The sequence below is a fragment of the Mustela nigripes genome, chromosome 14, assembly GCF_022355385.1.
Source record: "Mustela nigripes isolate SB6536 chromosome 14, MUSNIG.SB6536, whole genome shotgun sequence".
Lineage (NCBI taxonomy): Eukaryota > Metazoa > Chordata > Mammalia > Carnivora > Mustelidae > Mustela > Mustela nigripes.
The window spans coordinates 97,350,079-97,371,483 of NC_081570.1; the positions used below are offsets into that span (position 1 = coordinate 97,350,079).

Genomic DNA, 21,405 nt, shown 5'->3' on the forward strand with positions numbered 1-21,405 from the left:
GAATTACCACCCTGTGGAGGGAGAGCATATTTATTATCTGAGCTGAATATTTTCTGTTCTAGATATATTCAGACAATATAGTTGAATAATATGGGAAGGAAATATCACTGATCCTCAGACTCATTGGTACCATATAAACTGACAAACCCTAATTTAAGAGAAAGCAGTAGTAATGTAAATATAAATATATTATGAAGCTATAGAATACCACATGTATTTGATCAACCTAAAATTTTATACGGTTTGCACCAGAGAAGAATAATATGCCAGTAATTTTTTTGGAAGTTTCATTATGAAGCATTTTTATATTTTTATGCAACTATAATTCTCATCTTTAAAATAATTTGTACAGAGGCAGAATGTGAATGTAGTGAAGTTATAGAATATAAGGTAAATAACAATTACAATATTAAGGGCCGGACTCTACAGTCAAGGAACATATACTTAAACATGAATTAGGGGTGGGAGACTTGAATCTGTTTCCTCATTTGGTCCCAAGTTCCACATCCTTCCCATAGACTGAGCCTCTTGCTTTTACCAAGTGGAATTACAGTATTTAAAAGACGTAGATTTTGTGTGCATTGTATTCTTTTTACCATACATGCTACATAATTGATTATATTATACACGTGCATAAACATTAGTGACAAGGACTATGCAAAGCAGACAAAATCAGGTATACTTTTCTCTATGTACAGTTTAAGGGGTTGTTCAAGGAGAACTTAGACTTTTGACCTTCGTTCTGATTTTAGCACCAAATCCCCAAGTAAGATGTGGAGTTATTAGAAGTGCCTAGAGTATCTTTAGAAACAAAGTATGAGACATTGAACCTGACAGTACTTCATACTGTAAATGGGGATAAGTTAGTAAATTATAGAGAGGGGATAGAATTTACAAAAGAAATGCATTTATAGTTGAACATTGTTAAAATGCACGAAAGACCTAGATAAGAGACCTGAAATCCTAAAACTCCTAAAGGAAGACACAGGGACAAAATTTCATGGCATTGAATTTGGCAAGGACTTCTTGGATATGACACACAAAACTAGAGGCAACAAAAACAAAAATAGACAAATGGGACTTGATCAAACTTAAAAACTGTGCGGCAAAGGGAAGCAGTCAGTGAGTGGGGAAACAACCGGCGAATAGGAGCAAATATTTGCAAACCTGTAGCTGATAAGGGGTTTGTAACCACAATATAGCTGACTAGTATTTGCTGCTGTAGCTGGAGTATTTGATCTGCGTTACTACTGCTGTTAAATCACGCCTCTGTAAGAAAATCGGTCTGTAGCCTTTAGCTATCATGTTTTGGGTCTAGCCCTGATGGACATTTCTTTACCTTGGGAAATATTGGGTAAAATCCTAGTAGATTGCCTACATCTGCTAATTTAGCAATAAAAATTTTGGAGCATTGGAACCAAAGTTAAGCTTTTCTCAAGTAGCAATTTTGAATTTGGTTCAGCAAGATACATACATTTTTTTTTTTTTTTTTTCTAACAGTCTACATGCTGCTAAGCCTCTCTGGAGCTCTGATCCTTTTCATGTTGCTAAAATCGATTTAACTGGCTTGAGTGTGGAGAAATTATCTCTTTGACAGAATGGATAACACATACTTTCTAGAAATAATCCCAGTTTCTCCTATTTGGATTATCCATTATTCAGCATACAAAAGTGTTTCTACCACAATCTACCAGCTAGTATCATACCCGGCAATGTGTAAGAAAGGGGTTGCATGGCCCAGAGTAGCTCAGGAGTTAGAAAAGTCAGAGAAGGTACGATTAATTCCCTGAAGCCATTGGCTTAATTTCCTAAGAGTAATTAATATAAAGATTAAGGAGTTTATCTCATGGTAAAAACACCGATGAATGATAGTTTGTTCACACTGTTATTCTCACACTACTATGATAATAACTTTAATTTACATATCATTTCTTCAGTGTATTTTCCTTCATGGTGTTTTTCTTTCTTTAATATCTTCGTGTTTCAGATGTTCGTACCGTACCGCTGTCTGCTCAGCAGTGTGATGGCTTTGTTTTAGCCTTGGTATCTGCTGCCTGGTGCAGTGCTCCTTGAAAGCACGTGCAGCCTGCTTCATAAGAAGGAGTGTGTGTGAGGGGCAGGGCGGGGGGTCTTTTGGAGCTGCTGCCTTTTTTCTGTCCAGCATGTGATTCATAGTTTGTAGAGTAGACTTTAACTGTACCCATGACTTTTACTTCCATGTTGCCGAAAGAGATACTTGAAGACTTTTTATTTTATGCTTTTTAAAGAACCCTTTAGAAGGCAGGGGAATCAGTCCGTCTTGCACTGTATCGCCAGCCGTCAGCACAGTTCCAGGCAGCACAGGTACTCAAGAAATAGAAGGTTTTTTGAAGGGAGGGAGGAAGGAATTCAGCCAGCAACCAAATAAGGTCTTCAAGGTAGCTTTTTCAACCAGATAATGCACAGTATGGGGCTATATGCCCACCCTTTGAAATATTTTTGACTGCTTAAATCAGTGTCTGTTATTCTGTTGTTGGCATTTTACCTCTTCTTTAGAGTCTTCTCCCTCAGATTAGTGTCTCTAGCATTGCATTCCCTCTCTGGCAGTTTTGAAGGAGCAGATTGAGAACAATAGAGTTATTGAATCAGAGGTGTACAAACAGCCTGTAGGAGAGAAATGTGCAAACATCATATACCTTTCAGTCACTCTTAATCTTTGCTTTTGAAATACTTTCCTCACTCTTTATTTGACTGTTTCTAACTGAAATCTTTATTCTGCAGCCACAATACCAAGACAACCACCTGGTTGGATCCTCGTCTTTGTAAGAAAGCCAAAGCCCCTGAAGACTGTGAAGACGGAGGTAGAGCTTCAGAAATCTTTTATACTGTACTTACTCACTTAATCCCTTCTTATTCTTCTTGCTTAGATAGTGAGTTTTCATAAAACCTAAACAAACCATAATGTGCCTAAGCCCATAAGCAGCAGGTGGATATCATACTCACCTGACTCTGATAATTATGTCATTGCATCTAATTTTTTTTAAAGATTTTATTTTTTTATTTATTTGACATAGAGAGAGAGATCACAAGTAGGCAGAGAGGCAGGGGGTGGGGAGGGAAGCAGGCTCCCTGCTGAGCAGAGAGGCCCGTGCAGGGCTGGATCCCAGGACCCTGAGATCATGACTGAGCCAAAGGCAGAGAGGCTCCGCCCACTGAGCCACTCAGGCGCCCCCATTGCATCTAATTTTATGAAAGACTTTATTTCTCTCTGAGAATTCTTGTTAAGAGTCTTAATAAAAGTAAATTGCCCTTTTGCACATTTGTTTTAAAGACAAAGTTTTCAGTTTCTAAATCAATATTTTAATAAATTAGATACATTCTTACCCACAGGGTAGCCTCATCATGGCTATTGAATCTTCAAAAATATATTTAATTTAGTATCACTAGGATAGGTGTGTTAGTATTTATGGCTAAGCTTTCATTTAGAGCATCAGTAGAAATTCAGTGAAAGCCTCCAATATACCCCACCCTCCTATCCCTACCTACACACAGTTTTTACTGTTTAGTAGAAAAATTTCTCTAAGGATTCTTAGGTAGTAATGCTTGTCTGTCTTATGTATTATACCATTTTTAATTATACCATTTTTAATAGTATAGTCTTACACATAAATACAGACTTTACCCCAACCAAAGTTGTTTGCTACATCTTCTTGAATATAGAGTGAAGGTGAATAAAATTTGAATTCATTTTGTATCACTGATCAGAAATTATTTACCTTGGTTAAAAAATGAATGCCTGAGAATGAGTTTCAGATAGGCCTCCTATAGACTGAACTCCAATCTATTAAAAAAAATTAAACAATTTATACATTGTGTTCTACCTGATTGCAATATTAAGATTTTTTCTAGGAATAGCCAGTTGGAAAATGGAATTATTTTAAAATTGTTTGCCATGATATTTTAAAAAATGAGATACCTTGGCGGAAATCTACTGAAAGATGCAAAAGACACACTGAAAACTACAAAATATCCCTGAAAGAAATTAATGAAGATTTGAAATAATTGAGGAGATACACTGTGTTCAAAAATTGAATGACACAGTACTGTTAATGATGTTCATTTTCCTCAAACTGTTATCTAGATTGAGTGCAATCCCAATCTAAATCCTCTGAGTCTGTCTTGCAGAAATTGACAAGCCAATTCTAAAATATATATATAGCTCCAATTTGCCAGATAACTGTCCTTAAAAGGACAGAGGTAAAGGACAGAGGCAGCCAGATTTGAAGAGTTACTATAAAGCTCAATAACCAAGACAATGTGGCATTGACATAAGGGTAGACAAGTAGATCACTGGAACAGAACAGAGAATCCAGAAATAGATGCACACCTATGTGGTCACTTAATCTATAGCCCAGGTGCCAAAACAATTCAGTGAGAAGAGGAGGATCTTTAACAAATGGTGCTGGCAGAACGTTGTGGATATTCATAAGGAAAAATGAACTTCAACTATACCTCACTCCATACACAGAAATTAATTTCAGATGGCTCAAAGACCTAACCATAAAAGCGAGAACCCTAAATCTTTTAGAGGAAAATTTAGGAGAATAACTTCCTAATTGCAGGATTAGCAAAGATGTCTTCGGCCACAAAAAGTATGAACCATGAAAGAAAAACTTGATAAATTGGACTTAATAAAAATTTAAAATTTTTATTCATCAAAAGACACCATTAAGAAAATGGATGGACAAAGTTGTAGGCTCTGCGATATGTATCTGACAAACGAATTATATCCTGAATCTGTAAAGAATGGTCATAACTCATTAATAAGACAAACAACCAAATTTTTAAATGGGCAAAATTTTTAAATAGACATTTCACTAAGGAAGATCTACCCGTGCCCAAAAACCACTAGTATAGATACTTCACATCATTAGTCATTGAGGAAATGCAAATTAAAACCACAGAGAGATGCCACTTTGTATCCACTAGAGTAACTATAATCAGAAAAGACAGATAATAACAAATGTTGGTGAGGACAGGAAGATATGGTACCCCTGGTGCAGTGCTGGGCAGAATATAAGATGGTACAGCTGCTTTGAAAAGCAGTTTGACAGTTTCTTAAGGGTTAAATACAAATTTACCGCATCACCTAACAATTCCAGTCTTAGTCATCTACTCAGGAGGAATGAAAACATCTCCACACAAAGACTTGCCTGTAAATATTCATAGTATCACTATTCATAACAGCCCCAAAGTGGAAACAGTTCACATGGCCACCAAATAATAAATGGATAAATAAAATCATCCCGTGGAATAGTATTCAGCAATAAAAAGGAATGAAATAGTTTACATATAACAAAATAAGCAAATCTCAGTGTGTTGTGCCAAATGACAGACACTAGACCCAAAAGAACAACTACTAGAGGATTCCATCTATGTGAAGTGTCTGGAATAGGCAGATCTATAGAGACAGAAAGAGCAGTAGTGGTTGCCCAGTGGTGAGGATGGGAACAGAGATTAAATGGCGTGAGGGAGCTTACTGGGGTGATAGAAATGTTCCAAAACTGGATTGTGGTGATGGTTGCACAACTCGGTAAATTATAAAAACTCCTTGAATTGAACACGTTTTTTTAAAACAGATTAATTTTATAATATGCAAAATATACCTCAATAAGGTGGTTTTTCAAAATGGCCAAAGAACTTGGACACTTCACCAAAGAAAACAGCAGAATAGACAGGAAGGACCTGAAAAGGTTCTCATCATCATTAGCCATCACTACAGTGAGAGGCCATTCACGCTCCCTGGAAAGGCTAGATTCAAGGATCATAGGGAAATCATAGAGCATCTGGGAACTTTTACTCGTAGGTGGAGAGGTAAAATCATGTGAACATTTTGAAGTACTTTGGACAGTGCCCATGAGGCATTGTCTCAAGAAAAATGAAAGCCCATGTTCCCTAAAAGATTCTACCTGATCACGGCAGCCATATCCATCACTCAAACCTGGAGACATTCCAAATACCCATCAGCGGAAGAATGGATAAACAATTTTTGGTATATTCATACAATGAAATACTACTCAGTAAGAAGAAAAAACTGTTGATAACAGATAACAGATGTTGATAACCATCTCAGAAACTTGCTGAATAGAAGAAGCCAGACAGAAAAGAATGGATATTCACTTACGCATTAAAGTCTGAGAACAGGCAGACTCCATCTATGCCGATAGAAGTTGGAAAATGAGGCAGGGAATGGGGAGGTTGGTGAATTGAAATAATTCTCTGGAATGATGACTATGTCCTCCACCTTGTTTAGAATGGTGGTTAGGAAGGCACATGCAATTGTCAAAACTCATTTTTTTTTAAACTGAGCGAGCTCATAAGATCTCTGTATTTTGCTGGATGTTTATAACATACCACCTTTTCTATACGGCTTTCATCAGAAAGTTCCATATGGTGAAATCGGCCACTATAAGGGTCAACTTGAATAGATAATACCAGAGAATTTGATTTTCTGAAGTGGGTGAGTGTGGTGTTCGTCTTCTCAGGTACATCTCTGTTGCCGCTCTTCATGCCCTTTCCTGCGCTCTGATTGTTCCGTTCGCCTCTCTTGCCTTTTCCTGTTTCCGTGGTAGGATGTGTTTATTGTCCGAGCTCTAACTATTAATCTACTCTAGCTGGCCTCCTTTTTGAATCTCTAGTATGGTCCTCTTTTGAATTCTATTTTTGTATTTCCTACTGCATTTGAGACTTTTAAATTTTTTAATTTATCTTTGTTTTAATTTTAAAACATAATTTGTATCAACTTTATCTCCGTAACCAAAAACATGTAGAGACTTTAAAAAAAAAAAAGTGCCCTAGTAGCACTTCTAATACACATATTTAAAACTAAGTGACATCTTTCTCCCAGAGTCACCCCATCTCTCTTTCTGTCATGCTCACAGTCCCCTGGGCCAGATGATCAGAGGCACATCTGCTTCTTCCTCTCCTCTTGCTCTATTCCCTATACAGTTAGAACTTATTTTTCATAATTTCATAATGATTCTACTGGGGCAAAAAACTAAGTTTCTCTCCTATTTTACAAACAGATTGACAACGCACTCTTTCTCATTCTGTATGTCAGATGATCGTGCACAGTACCCTGAGTGTCTTGGGGGGAAAATGGACATAGCACTATTACGTTTGTCAAGGGCAGTCAGTAAGGTTTTACAGTTTACTTGTGCCCAGTTAAGAGGATATATAGACCTTGTTATTTAGTTTTTAATTCCCACACAACTGAAATGTGGCTTAAAAGGATTTCTGCAAAGATACTGCCTGTTGAAGATAATACAAATATGCAAGCCCAAACGAACAGTAAGTAAACAGCAGAGCTGGTACTTCCTATACATCATGTTAGCTTTTTAAAAGCACATTGAGGTAAAACCATGATAATCATTCATTTCATCTTTATCTCTTTTTTTGTTTGTTTGGTGTGTGCTTTATTATGTACATAGTAGTAGTGTGGGGCACATATTTATGGATAACCATATACATCTTGAAGCACATGTTAAGTGTTTTGCTGATAAGGCTACATGATCAAAAACCTTTGGCCACATTGGCTGTGACTCTCTGGAATATAACTGTCTTACACTTCTCACCTTGTTCAAATACCTATAATGGCTCCCTACAGTCACAGTTTACAGTTGAATTATATTCTATATTTCTTTTTTGAAGTATTTTCTTTCTTTTCTCCCAAGTATTTTCATGTCACAAATAGGACACATTTTTGTCTTTGCCTCTGCCACGTACCCATCTTTTTAGCCAGGAACAAGCCTCACTCCCTGTGTCCACCTGACTCAGACCTACTTCTCTTCCTAAGCTCAGTTCTAGCTAGAGTCTAATTTCTTTGTCTCCTCCTCTGTCATTCTCTGCGGATCAGAATTAGGTGTTCTCTTCTCTGTGCTCAACAGTAGCACAGGATATATTTCTACTGGAGCATGTGTCACATTGCAGAGTAACTAGACGCATATACTCTGTAAGAGTGATTTTGTCTTCCTTATCTACCTCTCCCTTCAGTAGAGGCTTAAATGTTTGGAAGGAGGGGAGAAGGAAAAGGGGGAAGGGAAGAAGCCACTCTGTCCCCCAGATTATTTCAGCCTCCTTGAAAATATGTTTTAATCTCTATGAAGCTCTGGGCAGAGGCCATGAATAGTGAGTCTATCTTTGGGAGTCAATAGAGAAATAAGACCCAGGAAGCAGAGGGATGGGTTAGAATGGGAGCGGGTGAGCAGACATGGCTTTAGCTCTGCACCTAAATAGGCTTACTGGTGTTTTACCCCCATAGAAAGCAGCCTTCAGCTGAGTGCTGAAGTCTGGCTCTCTGGCCTCTCTGATCAGCTAAGGCCCCCTCCCCTAAGGCAGGCCTGGCACATCAGACCAGACTGCACTGTATGCGGGCAACAGTGAGGGAACTCAAGAGCCAAGGCCTGAGCCAAGCTGAATTCATGTCTAAAAGTCTCCAGTCAGATCGGATAGACTTTCTTCCTTGGAGAAAAAAGGAAAGGGGCTCAGAGAAAGGGCACTGTGTCTCCCATTCTCTCCCCTCTGCGGAAATTTGAAAAGTTGGATGAATGTGTCCCCCTAATGCTCTTTACATTGAAGGTGACAATATGTCTTGGTTGGCCCAGAACTAACCCAGCTTATACCTTTTGTCCCAGCATCATTAATAATAGTGTCTCCTTTTACTCTCAAAAGTGAGCAGTCATTATATGGTCATCCTCATTATATCTTTCTTAAGATAGAGCAACCACAGGTGCATTTAGTATTCTAAGAATGTTCAAAACTTTCTGATAGAAGGGCTACTTTCCATCCCCACAGCTGGGTAGACCTTCCTCAGGTCACCTGTACTTACTGTGGGAACCCCGCAGTTGCGACCCCTGAGCCTATTTGACGCTCAGCCAATGTTACCACTTCTACTGTGCACTTGGTCTCCTCCTTGAATGGTGGAAATGGCCCCATAATTCACTATTTCCCTCTACACTAAATCTGACTTACACTGGTGTTCCCCACAGTGCTTTCAGAGTAGATGCTCGATAAGGGATAATAATAATGAAGATATTTTAAATGTAAGTTTTTGTAGTTTAAGATGTTTATTGCTTGTATTCTGCTAAACATTGAAGATCTTCTAGAAAAACCTTAGTTTCTAAAACTTGCCCTTTTCCTTCCTAGTCTTCTGATATCGAGAACCCAACTGTATCTTGATGGTGTATCCATGGTTTAATTGATGTACATATCTATCTTCATTCAACTAAAATAGGTAGTGCTTTGGTTAAATAGTTATCCTAAAAATAAAATATCAGGAACCCATTTTATACCAGACCACCTCTTTTATGATGAAAGATTCCATTTTTACTAAAGGCTAAAAAATACTAAATGTTGATGGTATTATGGAGCTTAGGGAATGATAAAAAAGATTTATCAACTGACTACTGCACAATGAGAAAATAATTGCAATTCATATATTTAAATAAGAAAAATATTATCTGGGCAAGAGGAAACAAAGATAAATTCATGGGCTGTAGAACCAGCCAGCTGCTTAATACTGCCAGAAATGGTTTTGGGGAGAATGCTTTGGCTTCCAGCCCAGAAAGATATGGTGTTAGGTCTTTCTTATCTCAATAGTAGATAAATACGTTCTCTTGACCCTACCCCTCACAGTTCTCAACTGTCTTTTCCACAACCAAGCTTCGGAAAAAAAAAAAAAGGTAGGTCATCTCTTCTTAAGGACTCCACCTCCTGCTTTCCTTCCCACTACTTCCCACTACTACAATATGCTGACTTCCGCCGCCTACCTTTTCAGTGAAAGTGCTTGTCTTAAGGTCACCAGTAGCCTCCTGATTCCCAGATTTGGTGGTCTCTTTTCAGCCCTTTGGTTCTGACAGCTTTGCAGAGTGTTTATTAGTGTTGATCATGCTCCCCTTCCCTGTCTTTGACACCCTTCCCCCTGACTATTCTTAACTTTCTCCATCTGCTCCTTAAATTGTGAATATTCCTGCGGTTCTATTCTCTACCTGTTCTGCTCACAATTTATCCAGGTAATTTTGTCCACTGCTGTGACTTTTTTTTTTTTTTTAAGATTTTATTTATTTGAGAGAGCGAGCACATGAGCAGGGGTGAGGGAGGGGCAGAGGGAGAGGGAGAAACAGACTCAGGGAGCCAGGTGCTGGGCCCAATCCCAGGACCTGGATATCATGGCCTGAGCTGAAGGCAGGTGCTTAACTGATTGAGCCACCCAGGCAACCCCTGTTTTGGCTTTTTTTTTTTTTTTTTAAGATTTTATTTATTTATTTGACAGAGAAATAGCACAAATAAGCAGAGCAGCAGGCAGAGGGAGAGAGAGAAGCAGGCTCTCCACCAAGCAGGGAGCCCGATGTGGGACTCGATCCCAGGATCCTGGAATCACGACCCGAGCCAAAGGCAGTTGCTTAACCAACTGAGCCATCCAGGCGCCCCATGCTGTGGCTTTTAAACACAATGTCTCTCAAATCCTTATCTTCCCACATTTCTCTTTTGAGGACCAAGTTTCAGTCTCCATGAGATTATGAGATATCTCTGCCAGGATGTTCCAGAGGCCCCTCGAACATGTTACCTTTCCGACTGAGCTCAGTCTCCTGTATGCCTGCCCTGTCTGCCTTCAATAGTGACGTCACATCCCCCCAGCTCATTGAGTCCCAGCCAGTCCCAGCCTCAACTGTCTCCTCACTGGATCCTCTTTATTTTGTTCTCTCAGTTCTGACTCTTAAATGCTTGCCATCTCTTGAGTGTCCAGTGGTGCAAAGGACAGTACCAAGGACCTTTTACATTTTATCTGTCCCCTAAATGCCTCTAAATCCAAGTGAATACCACTTTCCTATTCCCACAGCTATTCTCATGGTAGGTATTCAATCAGTATTTGATAAGGTATCCGTTTCACACCAGAAGAGCCAATAACCTGGGAATCGTCTTGGCTTCCTCTTCTCTTTTCTTCCTTCAGTCTTCATGGGCATCACTGAGTCCTGTTACTCTGACTTCTGTGAACATTCTCCCGCGCCTTTCCGTCTACCACTGTCTTAGTACCAGCCTTTGAGACTCCTTGTCCAGACTATTGCCCATTTTCTTATTTGTCTGTCTTTATTCTCCATGCCATCTAGTCCATCCTCTGTTACTGCTGCCCATAATCCTTCTCAAATATAAATTTAATCTTGTCTTTGTCCAGCATGATCAGTTCCATTGTCACCTAGATAAAGATCACAGTCATTAACGTGGCACTCAAGAAATGTGATTTGGTGCTTGCCTATGAGATAAGCACCTTGCATACAACCTTCACTCCAGTCCTATCAAATTATTTGTAATTACTGAAAATCCCACCCATTCTTAACCCTTCAGCGCTCTTTGACCTGTCGGAATGGCCCCCTTCTCCCCATTTCCAAATCCTCCTCCAAGACTGCTCAAACATCACCCTCTTCTAGAAGGCTTTCTTGATAGCTTACCAGGCAATTGATGTCATTCCTCAGCACACACACACCCTCAAAAGCTGGTGTTTATCTTTATTATGTAATTTATCTTTTCTGCCTTTCTGCTTAGACTGTGAACTTTTTGAGGTCAAGAACTGTGTTGTGTTTCTAATTATTTTTGCCTAAGGAAGAAGAAAAGAGGAGGAAGAGAGGGAGAGGAAAAAAGGGAAGGAAGCCAGTGAATTAATTGACCCACTGGATAATGTATAAAACTGCTGAGTGTTTTAGTGTTACTTTTATTAACTTTATTTTGAATGGGTAAATAATAACCGCTTCTTTATCTGCATTAATCTGCCCTACAGAAAACTGGCTAAGGCTCTCAGTGGTGAGGAATTAAAGCCATAACTAAAAGTAACCCAGAGAATAAATTACCATTTTATTTACTGTCCTAAAAAAGGATGTGCTTTTTCTGTTAGTTGCTAATTAAAATGCTGAATCAACTTCTAGATTAATGCTGAAATGTATTTATGTTGATCTTTTATCCTTTTTAAGTATTAGTACATTCTTTTTAGTGAGTTTTTTAGATATCACATGGTTTCTACAGTTCTTGCAGCTCTCTAGACTTTTCTAAAAACAAAGCATAAATCTAGTTGTGGTGCCGTAATAGGGCCCAGCCTCACTCAGCACCACTCAGTTCCCGAGGTATTTCAAGAAACTCCCTATTAAAGAAAAAAATCTCTTTCATGGAGGATGCTTAATGGTAATGCTTTGGTAGTATTATTAAAGAACATATTTTACACATGCAATCCAACAAATACTTTTCTCCCCATAACAGTTACCTGGTCACAAATTATTATCCTTACTTAATTGGCAATTCTTTGCTTCACAGCTGTGGAGGATCAAAGTGAGCTGAAAAATGCCTCAGTTCTTCTCAGCTGTTTTATTCTGTTTTCACATAGCCATTTTCAACTATTCCCTTCTTTTCTACCTCAGACATTTCAGCCCGGTCCTTCAAAGGAAAACCACAAAAACTCACCAAGCTTCAAAACCACCAATCATACACACACACACACACACACACACACACACACACAGAGAGAGAGAGAGAGAGGCAGAGAAATATGATGGAAAAAAGGGGTGAAGGTGATTCAGAGCTTTCATCAAGGGGCTAGTCTTTTATTCTCTGCCTTTATTCTGAATGTGAAATAACTTTATTAGCACATAACAGTTCGTATATCTTGTCAGCTACATTACAGTGAAATTTTTACCTAGAAAGTCAGTGCATCAAAACTACGCTAAGTGGGAGAAAATTAATAAAGCTTTGAATATATTCTAAGCCTACTTGTTGTCTAGTATACATTGCATGTGTGTGTGTGAGATCCTAGCAGGAAAACACTTTAAAAGAAATTGAAAATAAAAGTATGGATCATCATAGCGTGTAACTGTGGGTTTTTTTAAAAAAAAAAAGAAAACAACTCCTTTTTGCTTGGCTCCTATGTATAAATTGTTAGCACTAAAACCACCTGCTAGGAACATTCCTGCCAAGTGAATCCATGTCTTACTAATAAAATGATTCTTCAGAAGCCTTAACTTGGAAAACAATGGGAAAGAAAAGAGGGTTCTTTCTTGACAGGGTCAGTTTCTTTTGTAGAGACCAGATTTTTTTTTTCTTTTTTAAGCTATCAGATATTCACCTACTGTCAGTTTTTCTAGGTCTATTTCATTGGTCAGTTACCTGGAATGAATAATATATAACAATCCCATGTGGGCGCCTGGGTGGCTCAGTGGCTAAGCCACTGCCTTCGGCTCAGGTCATAATCTCAGGGTCCTGGGATGGAGTCCCACATCGGGCTCTCTGCTCAGCAGGGGCCTGCTTCCCTTCCTCTCTCTCTGCCTGCCTCTCTGCCTACTTGTGATCTCTCTCTGTCAAGTAAATAAATAAAATTCTTAAAAAAAAAAAAAAAAATCCTATGTAAGATAGTTCTTTGTTACCAGACCCAAATATAGATTCTACAAAGGGACTGTGGTCATTATTTCACATTTTCCTTCCAAAGTTCAAGTTAATGCAAGGGAAAGTGGGTATTTTCTTAGATGTAAAGGAAATCTCAATTGCTCATCTGAAAGGAAAAAAATCCAAGGCTGGACTTTTTTTTAGGGGGAGAGTGGGGCAGAATAACAGACAAAATTGACAAGTCTTACGTATAATGGCAAAGAATGGAACAAGCAGCCGCTGCTTGTACTAAACCAGAGGGCCAGTGTGTCTTGCACTGACATTATCAAGCTGTTTAAATGAAGGATCTACACCAGCCGATTTTTTAAATAATTAACGTTTTATGGCTTCTGATTCAGGTAAACACGTTTGAGTTGAAGGTCATCTTTTGTTCTGGGCTCCTAATTACCTGCTGAGACACTCGCTAGCTCCTGAAGAAGCCAGTCAGACCCAAGCCCTGTTTGTTTTTTGAAAGCAAATCCTCAGCTTTTGGCCGGTCTCCCAAATATGAGTGGCATGAACTAAAAGACACTTAAATTCACTCATAGTGAATTCTTCTCTGTTGGTTTCGAATCTGGCTTTTTACTCCCTTTTTTTCCCCCCCAGAACTTCCTTATGGCTGGGAGAAGATAGAAGACCCACAGTACGGGACATACTACGTCGAGTAAGTTTGTTACCTCAGTTCAAACTCTCCCAAACGTCTTCCCTTCACTGTACAGCTTTAGGGGATCACCCGAATACAACACTTTATGTCTCGGCAACCCAGCTTCTGAGGCGTTCCATGAGGGGAGTTAGAAGTAGGGACAGGAGCATTTACTTCAGTGGTTCTGGGCTCCCCAGAACTTGGCTTTGAAGTAAACAGAGCGAGAGGGACGTGGCCACGCTGATGAGTAGCTGGGAGTGTTACCATTACGACCACGGCATCTGAAGAGGAAAGTAGCGTATAGAAGACTGTGAAATGGAGGCATGGACTAGATGAACTGTTACGGTCACTTCCAGCCCCACAGCTATTTGGTCGTGAAGGCGGCAAAAGCACTGTAAGGGCAGTGAGCCGTAATGATCCAAAGTTTTGGAGTACTGGATTAGAAATGCTCTGTCTTCCAGGGAGTTAATCAAGAAACACTTCAGGGGGAAGAGGTTGTTTCTTACACAGCTGCTACGGTTAAATTTAAACTTAAGTGTGTGTCGGAGCGGAGCACAGAACACCTGCCTATGTTAGAGAAGTCAGGGTGTTCTCAACGTCCTCAGATTCTTCTTTCCCTCTTTTCATGTATGCAATTGCGACATTGTGATGATGAGCGATTGCTTCCTTTCCAAATGCTATGAGTAAAATTTTGACCTCAGGCAGATAACTGCCTCAGAAATGTTGCTGCCACGTACCCAGAAACTAGGAGTCTGAACCTACTGCCGAGGTAGTGAAGGCCAAATATCATTACCTGAGAAAGTAACCAAATGGGGATCTTCTAGATCTAGGATTGCTTATTAATTTTTCATCACTTCTTGGTGTAAACAAATGTCATTTCCTAGTATTTATCCCTGTAGTATCTCTGATTCCTGTCCTGACCCTAGTCTTTTTACTTTAACAAAGTATAGTTGGCACACAATGTCACCTTTATTTCAAGGGTACATCTTGTCTTTATGAGAATGTGTAGATTGTTCTTGGAGTCCCTGAGACTAGATTTTTGGAATGATTTCTTAAAATCGAACGTGTACCCTACGAACAGTTCAGTTTGGCTCTTCAGTATATAAATCCACAGGGTCAACACTTTGGTTCCTTTGGAAGGCTGTGCCTTCTTAGTTTCATGGTGTTGTTTAGTATCTTGTTGATATTGTCATGTGAAAAGTAGACAGCAGCTCTTTTACTGTGGTGGTTTTTTCTAAAGCATATTTAGTTAAAATAAAACAACTGTTTCTTAGTCAAAGGACTATTGGAAGGCCTACTGAAAAGGTTTTGTGGGTCCCCCCCCCCAGCTGTTTAGCCTATTTAAATTTGGCTTCAATAAACTATTAATTACCATTGACACTGCTGCACATTTCTGCAATAATGATTCTCACTCTCTTATTGTCTGTGCCAAGTAAATTTGAATACATGGTCAAGAGGTGAAAGTCATTTGCCTCTTACAAAATCTTGGGCTAAACGATCTGATTCTCATTAAGCAAAGATACCATATTGAAGCAACTTTCGGGTGAATCCTGAAGTGACCCACTCCCAGTTGTCACAGAGCGTGTGTAAGATCGCCTGAATGAGAGGCAACAGCAGTGGCGACATGATTTTGTCTGATTGTTCCCAGAACAGGCTCATTTTGCAGGAGGGTAATTTATTAGATTAAGAAAGAGCAGGCTGTACTCAAGATGCACATTAGCAGGGAGTCAGCTGAGCTACGGAGTGTGGCTTGATTCCCAGATTAGTCAGGTTTTGAATCCCGACCATAGTAATCTGCAGTGAGTTTACTGATGGAGATAAAAAGCTGTTACTTGAATGGCTACTCTTTGGCGCTCTCACTTTGTCAAACCAGATGGCACAGTGATTGCTTTTGGCAGAGCCTTGTAGTAGTAACACCAACTGCAATGGCACTTTTTCTTTGCAAGTATTTATTTTCGGGGATGAGATTCTGAAATGGATTAATTTATTTTTGAAAAAAGAATTGTTCCAAAAATTTAATGGCAGGCCTTCTATAAGAATGCATACGTATTTAGAAATGTGGTCTTCCTGTATTGCATTGAATGTCTTGACGCACTTGGGTTTCAAAGTCAAAATATACCTCTGCTCACATATCTCATGATAGATAGAATAAAGATCTTGTTTGTGGAGATGAATTTTTGAAATCCACCTATGATACACAAAATATTAATGCAGATGACATTCCAAGTTATATGCCCTTGATTTAGTCATGCTTCTTTGCTACCCTTGTTTAAACAAGTTTTCTCTGTAATCTGTGAGGTACGCCTGTCTTACTTCCTTCCCATAGCTAGTTATATGGAAAACAAAATCTCTTACATCTAAACAATATTGTGAGTATAAGTAACTAAATGAAAAGGAGAGTGTTTTAACTTTTATGTTTTGTTTTGTTATTTGGGTAGCATTTTAATCCAAGTAGTTTAAGGTGACAGATGCAATTACTCCCTGCACTAAAATCTTACAGTCTTTTGTCAAAGAGTTTTCAGGGAAGGGATTACTCACTTGCATACTTCTACTCTCCTCTCCCACACAGTACAATAGAGTATAAATACAAATTACTACTTTTTATGTTTTAATGCCTAGGTGGCAAAATGAGTCATTCCAACTGATGACGTTAAAGAGAGCCAGGATTTATGCTAAACAGGTTTATTCTTTGCTGAGTGTCAGTTTCTGGTGCTTTTATTTTTTTCTTTCAAGAACATGTAAAATATTGGTACCTAATAAATAATTGGTTCCTAACTTAATACCAAAGATCTCCATTTTCCCCCCGAGGGCTTATCAGTTAACTCAATGATAAGGGCCTCACCTTGGTAGGAAGCAGAAGCGTACTTGAGAGTTCGCGAAATCACACCCAAAGAATTTCGAATGGAACTTGCCATGTTTAGAACTCTGAAACAACTACATCTGTTGCAGAGTTAATAATGCACCAGAAGCCTAAATGACATAGAGAAAACCAGCACACCTTGCCCTGGTGGGTCCTTGCTACCCTCCTCCATCACCGCCATTAATGTTCACAGATGGCAAAGTAATTATCCAACTTGTCGGACCATTTGTAGGCAAATTTTGTAATATTCACCCTATCTAAAGGCAGTCATAATCTGAGATTCTCATGATTTGATATTTAATTGTTGGTATTTGCTAATGTTACTTCTCATTAAAGTGGATTCTACAGGAAAATGCTGTCATTTGGCTGAAATACATCTGTACCATGGAAGTACTAGACTGTGATTCCCATTGCTTCTGTATCGGAACTTGTTTAAATAACTTGTGTGCAGTAATTGCATTCTTAACCAATATCCCACTGACTGGTTTGCCAGACTGACCAGTGCTCTGCCCACCTTCCCCCCGAAACGTACTGTTACTACCCGTCACGCATTGACCATTGTTAGCCATTTGCTCACCCTTGGTGTCCCCAGGCCGTTCTGCTTTCCCTCACAGACTTGTGTGCTTTCCAAAGCAGTTGTGAACATTCCCAAACCAGAAATACCAGCTAAATTTCTATCGTGATTACATCATTATTTTAATTATTATATAATTATGAAAAAAGTTAAGTGTAGAAGAGTTGTTCTGTGACAGAAATTGATAAAAGCAAATCTCTTTCTTAGTTATAGCGCTAAATTGATGTGGGTCAGTCAGTTGGAAAAATAATAGTAAAATTCAAGAAAGCTTCTGTACTCAAATTTTTCCAAAAGCATCTTCACAGCTACTTCATTTGAAAGAAACTTGAATTAAAATCCTCCTACCTTTAACTGCCTTTTAGAAAGTGAACTGATCCATTACCAACTGTTCTGATTGCATTAAATGTGAGGGCGTCTCCTACAGCTTTGAAAACTATTATTGGCTCTGTTGGGCACCTCGATGCAGAAGCTATAGTGAATGTTTCAGCAGCTTTCACTTTTAGGCATTTTCCATGGGTCTTTCTTTCGTTGCCAAAAGCCCTTCCGCTACCATCTTTCAGCTTCTCTGAGTTCCACAGTCTAGAGATACATGTTTGCCCCTTCACCTATGGGGATGAAATGGTCTAACAGCCTACTTAAAAATAACATAACTCTTTCATTTTAAACTGAAATTCTTGTTTGTCTACTTTTACAGTCACCTTAACCAGAAAACCCAGTTTGAAAATCCAGTGGAAGAAGCCAAGAGGAAAAAGCAGTTAGGACAGGCCGATACTGGATCTTCAAAACCAGGTAGAATGTTTTCCTGTCTTTTCTTCTAAGAATGCCTTTGAAATTTATGTGCTGAATTAATGAAAATAATCTGGAACTTTTTATTGTTGAAGTGTTGAGGTGCAACAGAGAATATCTGATTTTTGTCGCTGTGAAGATAGGAATAATCTTAATAAAACATCTAAACTTTTTGAGAACACTGGGATTTTCCCAGGTTGCTTAGATGGGAAGTGTGAAATAGTTGGCAAAAGGTATTGAATAGTTTTGTTATGGGCTTGAGGTTGTGGTACAAAGACTGCATTGTTTCCCAGTGTTTCGGGCCAGGACAGTCTGAGATCTCTAATCCATTATGTGTTTCTCCCAAGTTAATGCTTAGGTCTAATATGTGGGACCATCCAGGATTCTTTATTAACTTATAGGAATAAATCCATCATAGTATTTGCCTGTATCATTGATTCCCAGCGTGGGATGGCAGGGCATCAGTCATTCAGTATCATTTGGGGAATATTTTTAAAATACATAGATCCTAACATTTTTATGAGCCTAGCCACGTGTATTTTGAAAAAGCTGCCTGAGAATTTCTTACGTTCCACTCATCCCCCCTCATTTCTCCCCCCTCCTCTATCTGTCCTAATAACCGGCGTTCTGTCTGTGCGGTCATACTGTACAAATCAAGTAGACTTCTCTTCTGTTGTCCACAAAAGAGGCACTTGTTTCTTACAACTACTCTTTAGAAACATAGTCCTGTCCCTTAGGTTTTGCATTTGATTTAGCAAGCATTTTTATTTAACAAATATTTCTGAGCACCTACTATGTGCCTAGTGCTCTGCCAATCACACAGTATTCAAAAACAATTAGGAGTAAGACAGGTCTTGCCCTCAAGAGTTCACAGGCTGATGCAAGAAATTAATGGTTATAGATGGTGTTCGGTGCCATCCTCGGAGAGTAGTTAAGTGTGTGGAGAGTGGAGCAGATGTGAATCCCAAATATGTAACCTTGGATGAATTCCCTAAACTCTTTGTGCTTCTTTTTCTTCATCAATGAAATAGGAATGAAAAGAGTATTTACAGTGTAAGGCGGTTCTGAGCATGCAAATTAATATATAGAAAGTGCTTACAATGCTATCTGGCAAAATGGTGGGCAATAAATACTAGGTCTCATTGTTATTAATAGAGATGTACATGTTGTATTAATAGAAACTTATTAATAGGTGGCGTGAAGGAGGGAGTGCTCACTTCTCCTTTGGTGGAGAAAGTCAAGGACACAGGAACTTTCAAAGCAGAGGACACATTAAGAATGGATCTTGAAGTGTCCAGAAAAGTTAAATCAGACCGTTGATAATTTTAAAGGAACAAGAAGGCCTGCCAGGTAGAAGGAACAGAATATATAAAGCCACAGACGCATGAAATGGTGGTCCAGGGGCCAGAGGACAGAGAGAAATGGTTAGAAAAAGTAAAAAAAGATGAGGTTGTAGGGAGAGGCAACCACGAGAAGGAATGAGTCTCAAAAAGAAGTTGAGTGTTTGTGTCCCATGTTGCTGAATAGTCCAGAAAGGCAAAAATTGAAACGCACACACTGAGGTCAACAACGTGGAGGTGATTTGTCACTCTAGCAAAAGCAAGTGGACAGGAAGTAAAAATGCAGTAGAATGAAGAAGGAATGGTGAGTGACAAAGCAGAGATGGGGTGCAGTTACTTGTTTTGATAGCCTTGATTCAGAGAGGCTAGACAGAGGACACTAAGTTGAGAGAGAAGTGAATCCCCACTGCACGTATGGAAACTGAGACTTCAGTGAAGAGAAGCCTTTTGCTTAGAATCATAGTGAGTATCAAGCCAGAATTTGCACTTAGTTTTATAGAGTTTTAAATTCAGAGTTCTTTGCATTAAAACATACAGTTCCTGAATGCCCATGTCTTCATGGCCATGTATCAAGGGCGATCTTCTCTCCCTTACTGAACTCTAAGCTCCTCAAGGGCAGGGAGCACGGGTGTGAGTGTGGATGTGTTAATAATCTGGGTAACCAGGCACTCTCATGAGCTGGGCATCAAAAGGAGAATAATAACTTAGGCTTTGTCTTTCAGGAGCTCGTGATATAGGTAGGGGAAGAGATAGTATGATAGCAGACATAACAAAGGAGAGACTTGGAACAGAGGAGAGAGAAATTAAATCTGACTGTGGAGAGGGCAAGAAAAACTTCCTAGAAATGGTAGAAGTTATGCTAGTTCTTGAAGAATGATGGCTACCATTTATTGAGCTACTGGGTCAGGTATGCAGTTGGATGCTCTGTATACATCATCTCAGCTAAAACTCAAAATATCTCTGCGAGGTTAATATTATGGTCCCCATTTAGATGCCTTGATAGCATCAGGTTACTGTTGTTGGATGCATCCATTCCAATGATACGCTTGCCACAAGGACAGAAGTACCCAGTTTCTGAGCCAGGATGCATGTGTTTGTGCTCCTGTACGTTTATTGAGCACTTACTATTTGTCAGGCCCTGTTGCCTGTGCTATTGAAGCTTGGCCTAGTTTAATCCCTATAACAATCCCATGAATGAGGTGTACTACTACTCCTATTTTATAGATGAAGCAACTGAGACTTTACAATGTCAAATAATAAAAATAAAAATAAATAAAAATAAGAGGTCAAATAACATTCCAAGATCACTCAACTAAACCCCATGGTTTGGACTTAAAATCAGGTATTTTAGAATCAAACACCGTGCCTTTGTGCTTTTCTTATTCTCTGTGTTTAATTCTGACAAGACCTAATTCTGACCAACTTGTCATTAGCTTTGGCTGTTTTATTCACAGTTTCAAAATTAGGTATTAGCTAGAGCTGCCTTCTCCCCCTTCTAATGTTTGCACATCTGAATCTCATGTGTCCTATGCTGATTTTCTAGTTTTGCCCATAGGAGGCAAATGTTATTCTTTTTTTTTTTTTTTTAATTTTTTATTTTTGATAAACATATATTTTTATCCCCAGGGATACAGGTCTGTGAATCAACAGGTTTACACACTTCACAGCACTCACCAAATCACATACCCTCCCCAATGTCCATAATCCCACCCCCTTCTCCCAAACCCCCTCCCCCCGGCAACCCTCAGTTTGTTTTGTGAGATTA

General features: G+C 39.1%; 1 protein-coding gene across 2 annotated transcripts in view; it reads left to right on the top strand.

Annotated features, from left to right (window-relative positions):
- Positions 1-21,405, top strand: part of MAGI3 (membrane associated guanylate kinase, WW and PDZ domain containing 3) — a 238,322-nt gene that overhangs the window by 168,957 nt on the left and 47,960 nt on the right. For both annotated transcript variants that reach the window (XM_059375780.1, XM_059375779.1), the window contains exons 6-8: positions 2,761-2,840; positions 14,044-14,101; positions 18,209-18,303. In XM_059375780.1, coding sequence (XP_059231763.1) covers positions 2,761-2,840; positions 14,044-14,101; positions 18,209-18,303 — 233 coding nt within the window. The remainder of the gene's footprint in view (positions 1-2,760; positions 2,841-14,043; positions 14,102-18,208; positions 18,304-21,405) is intronic.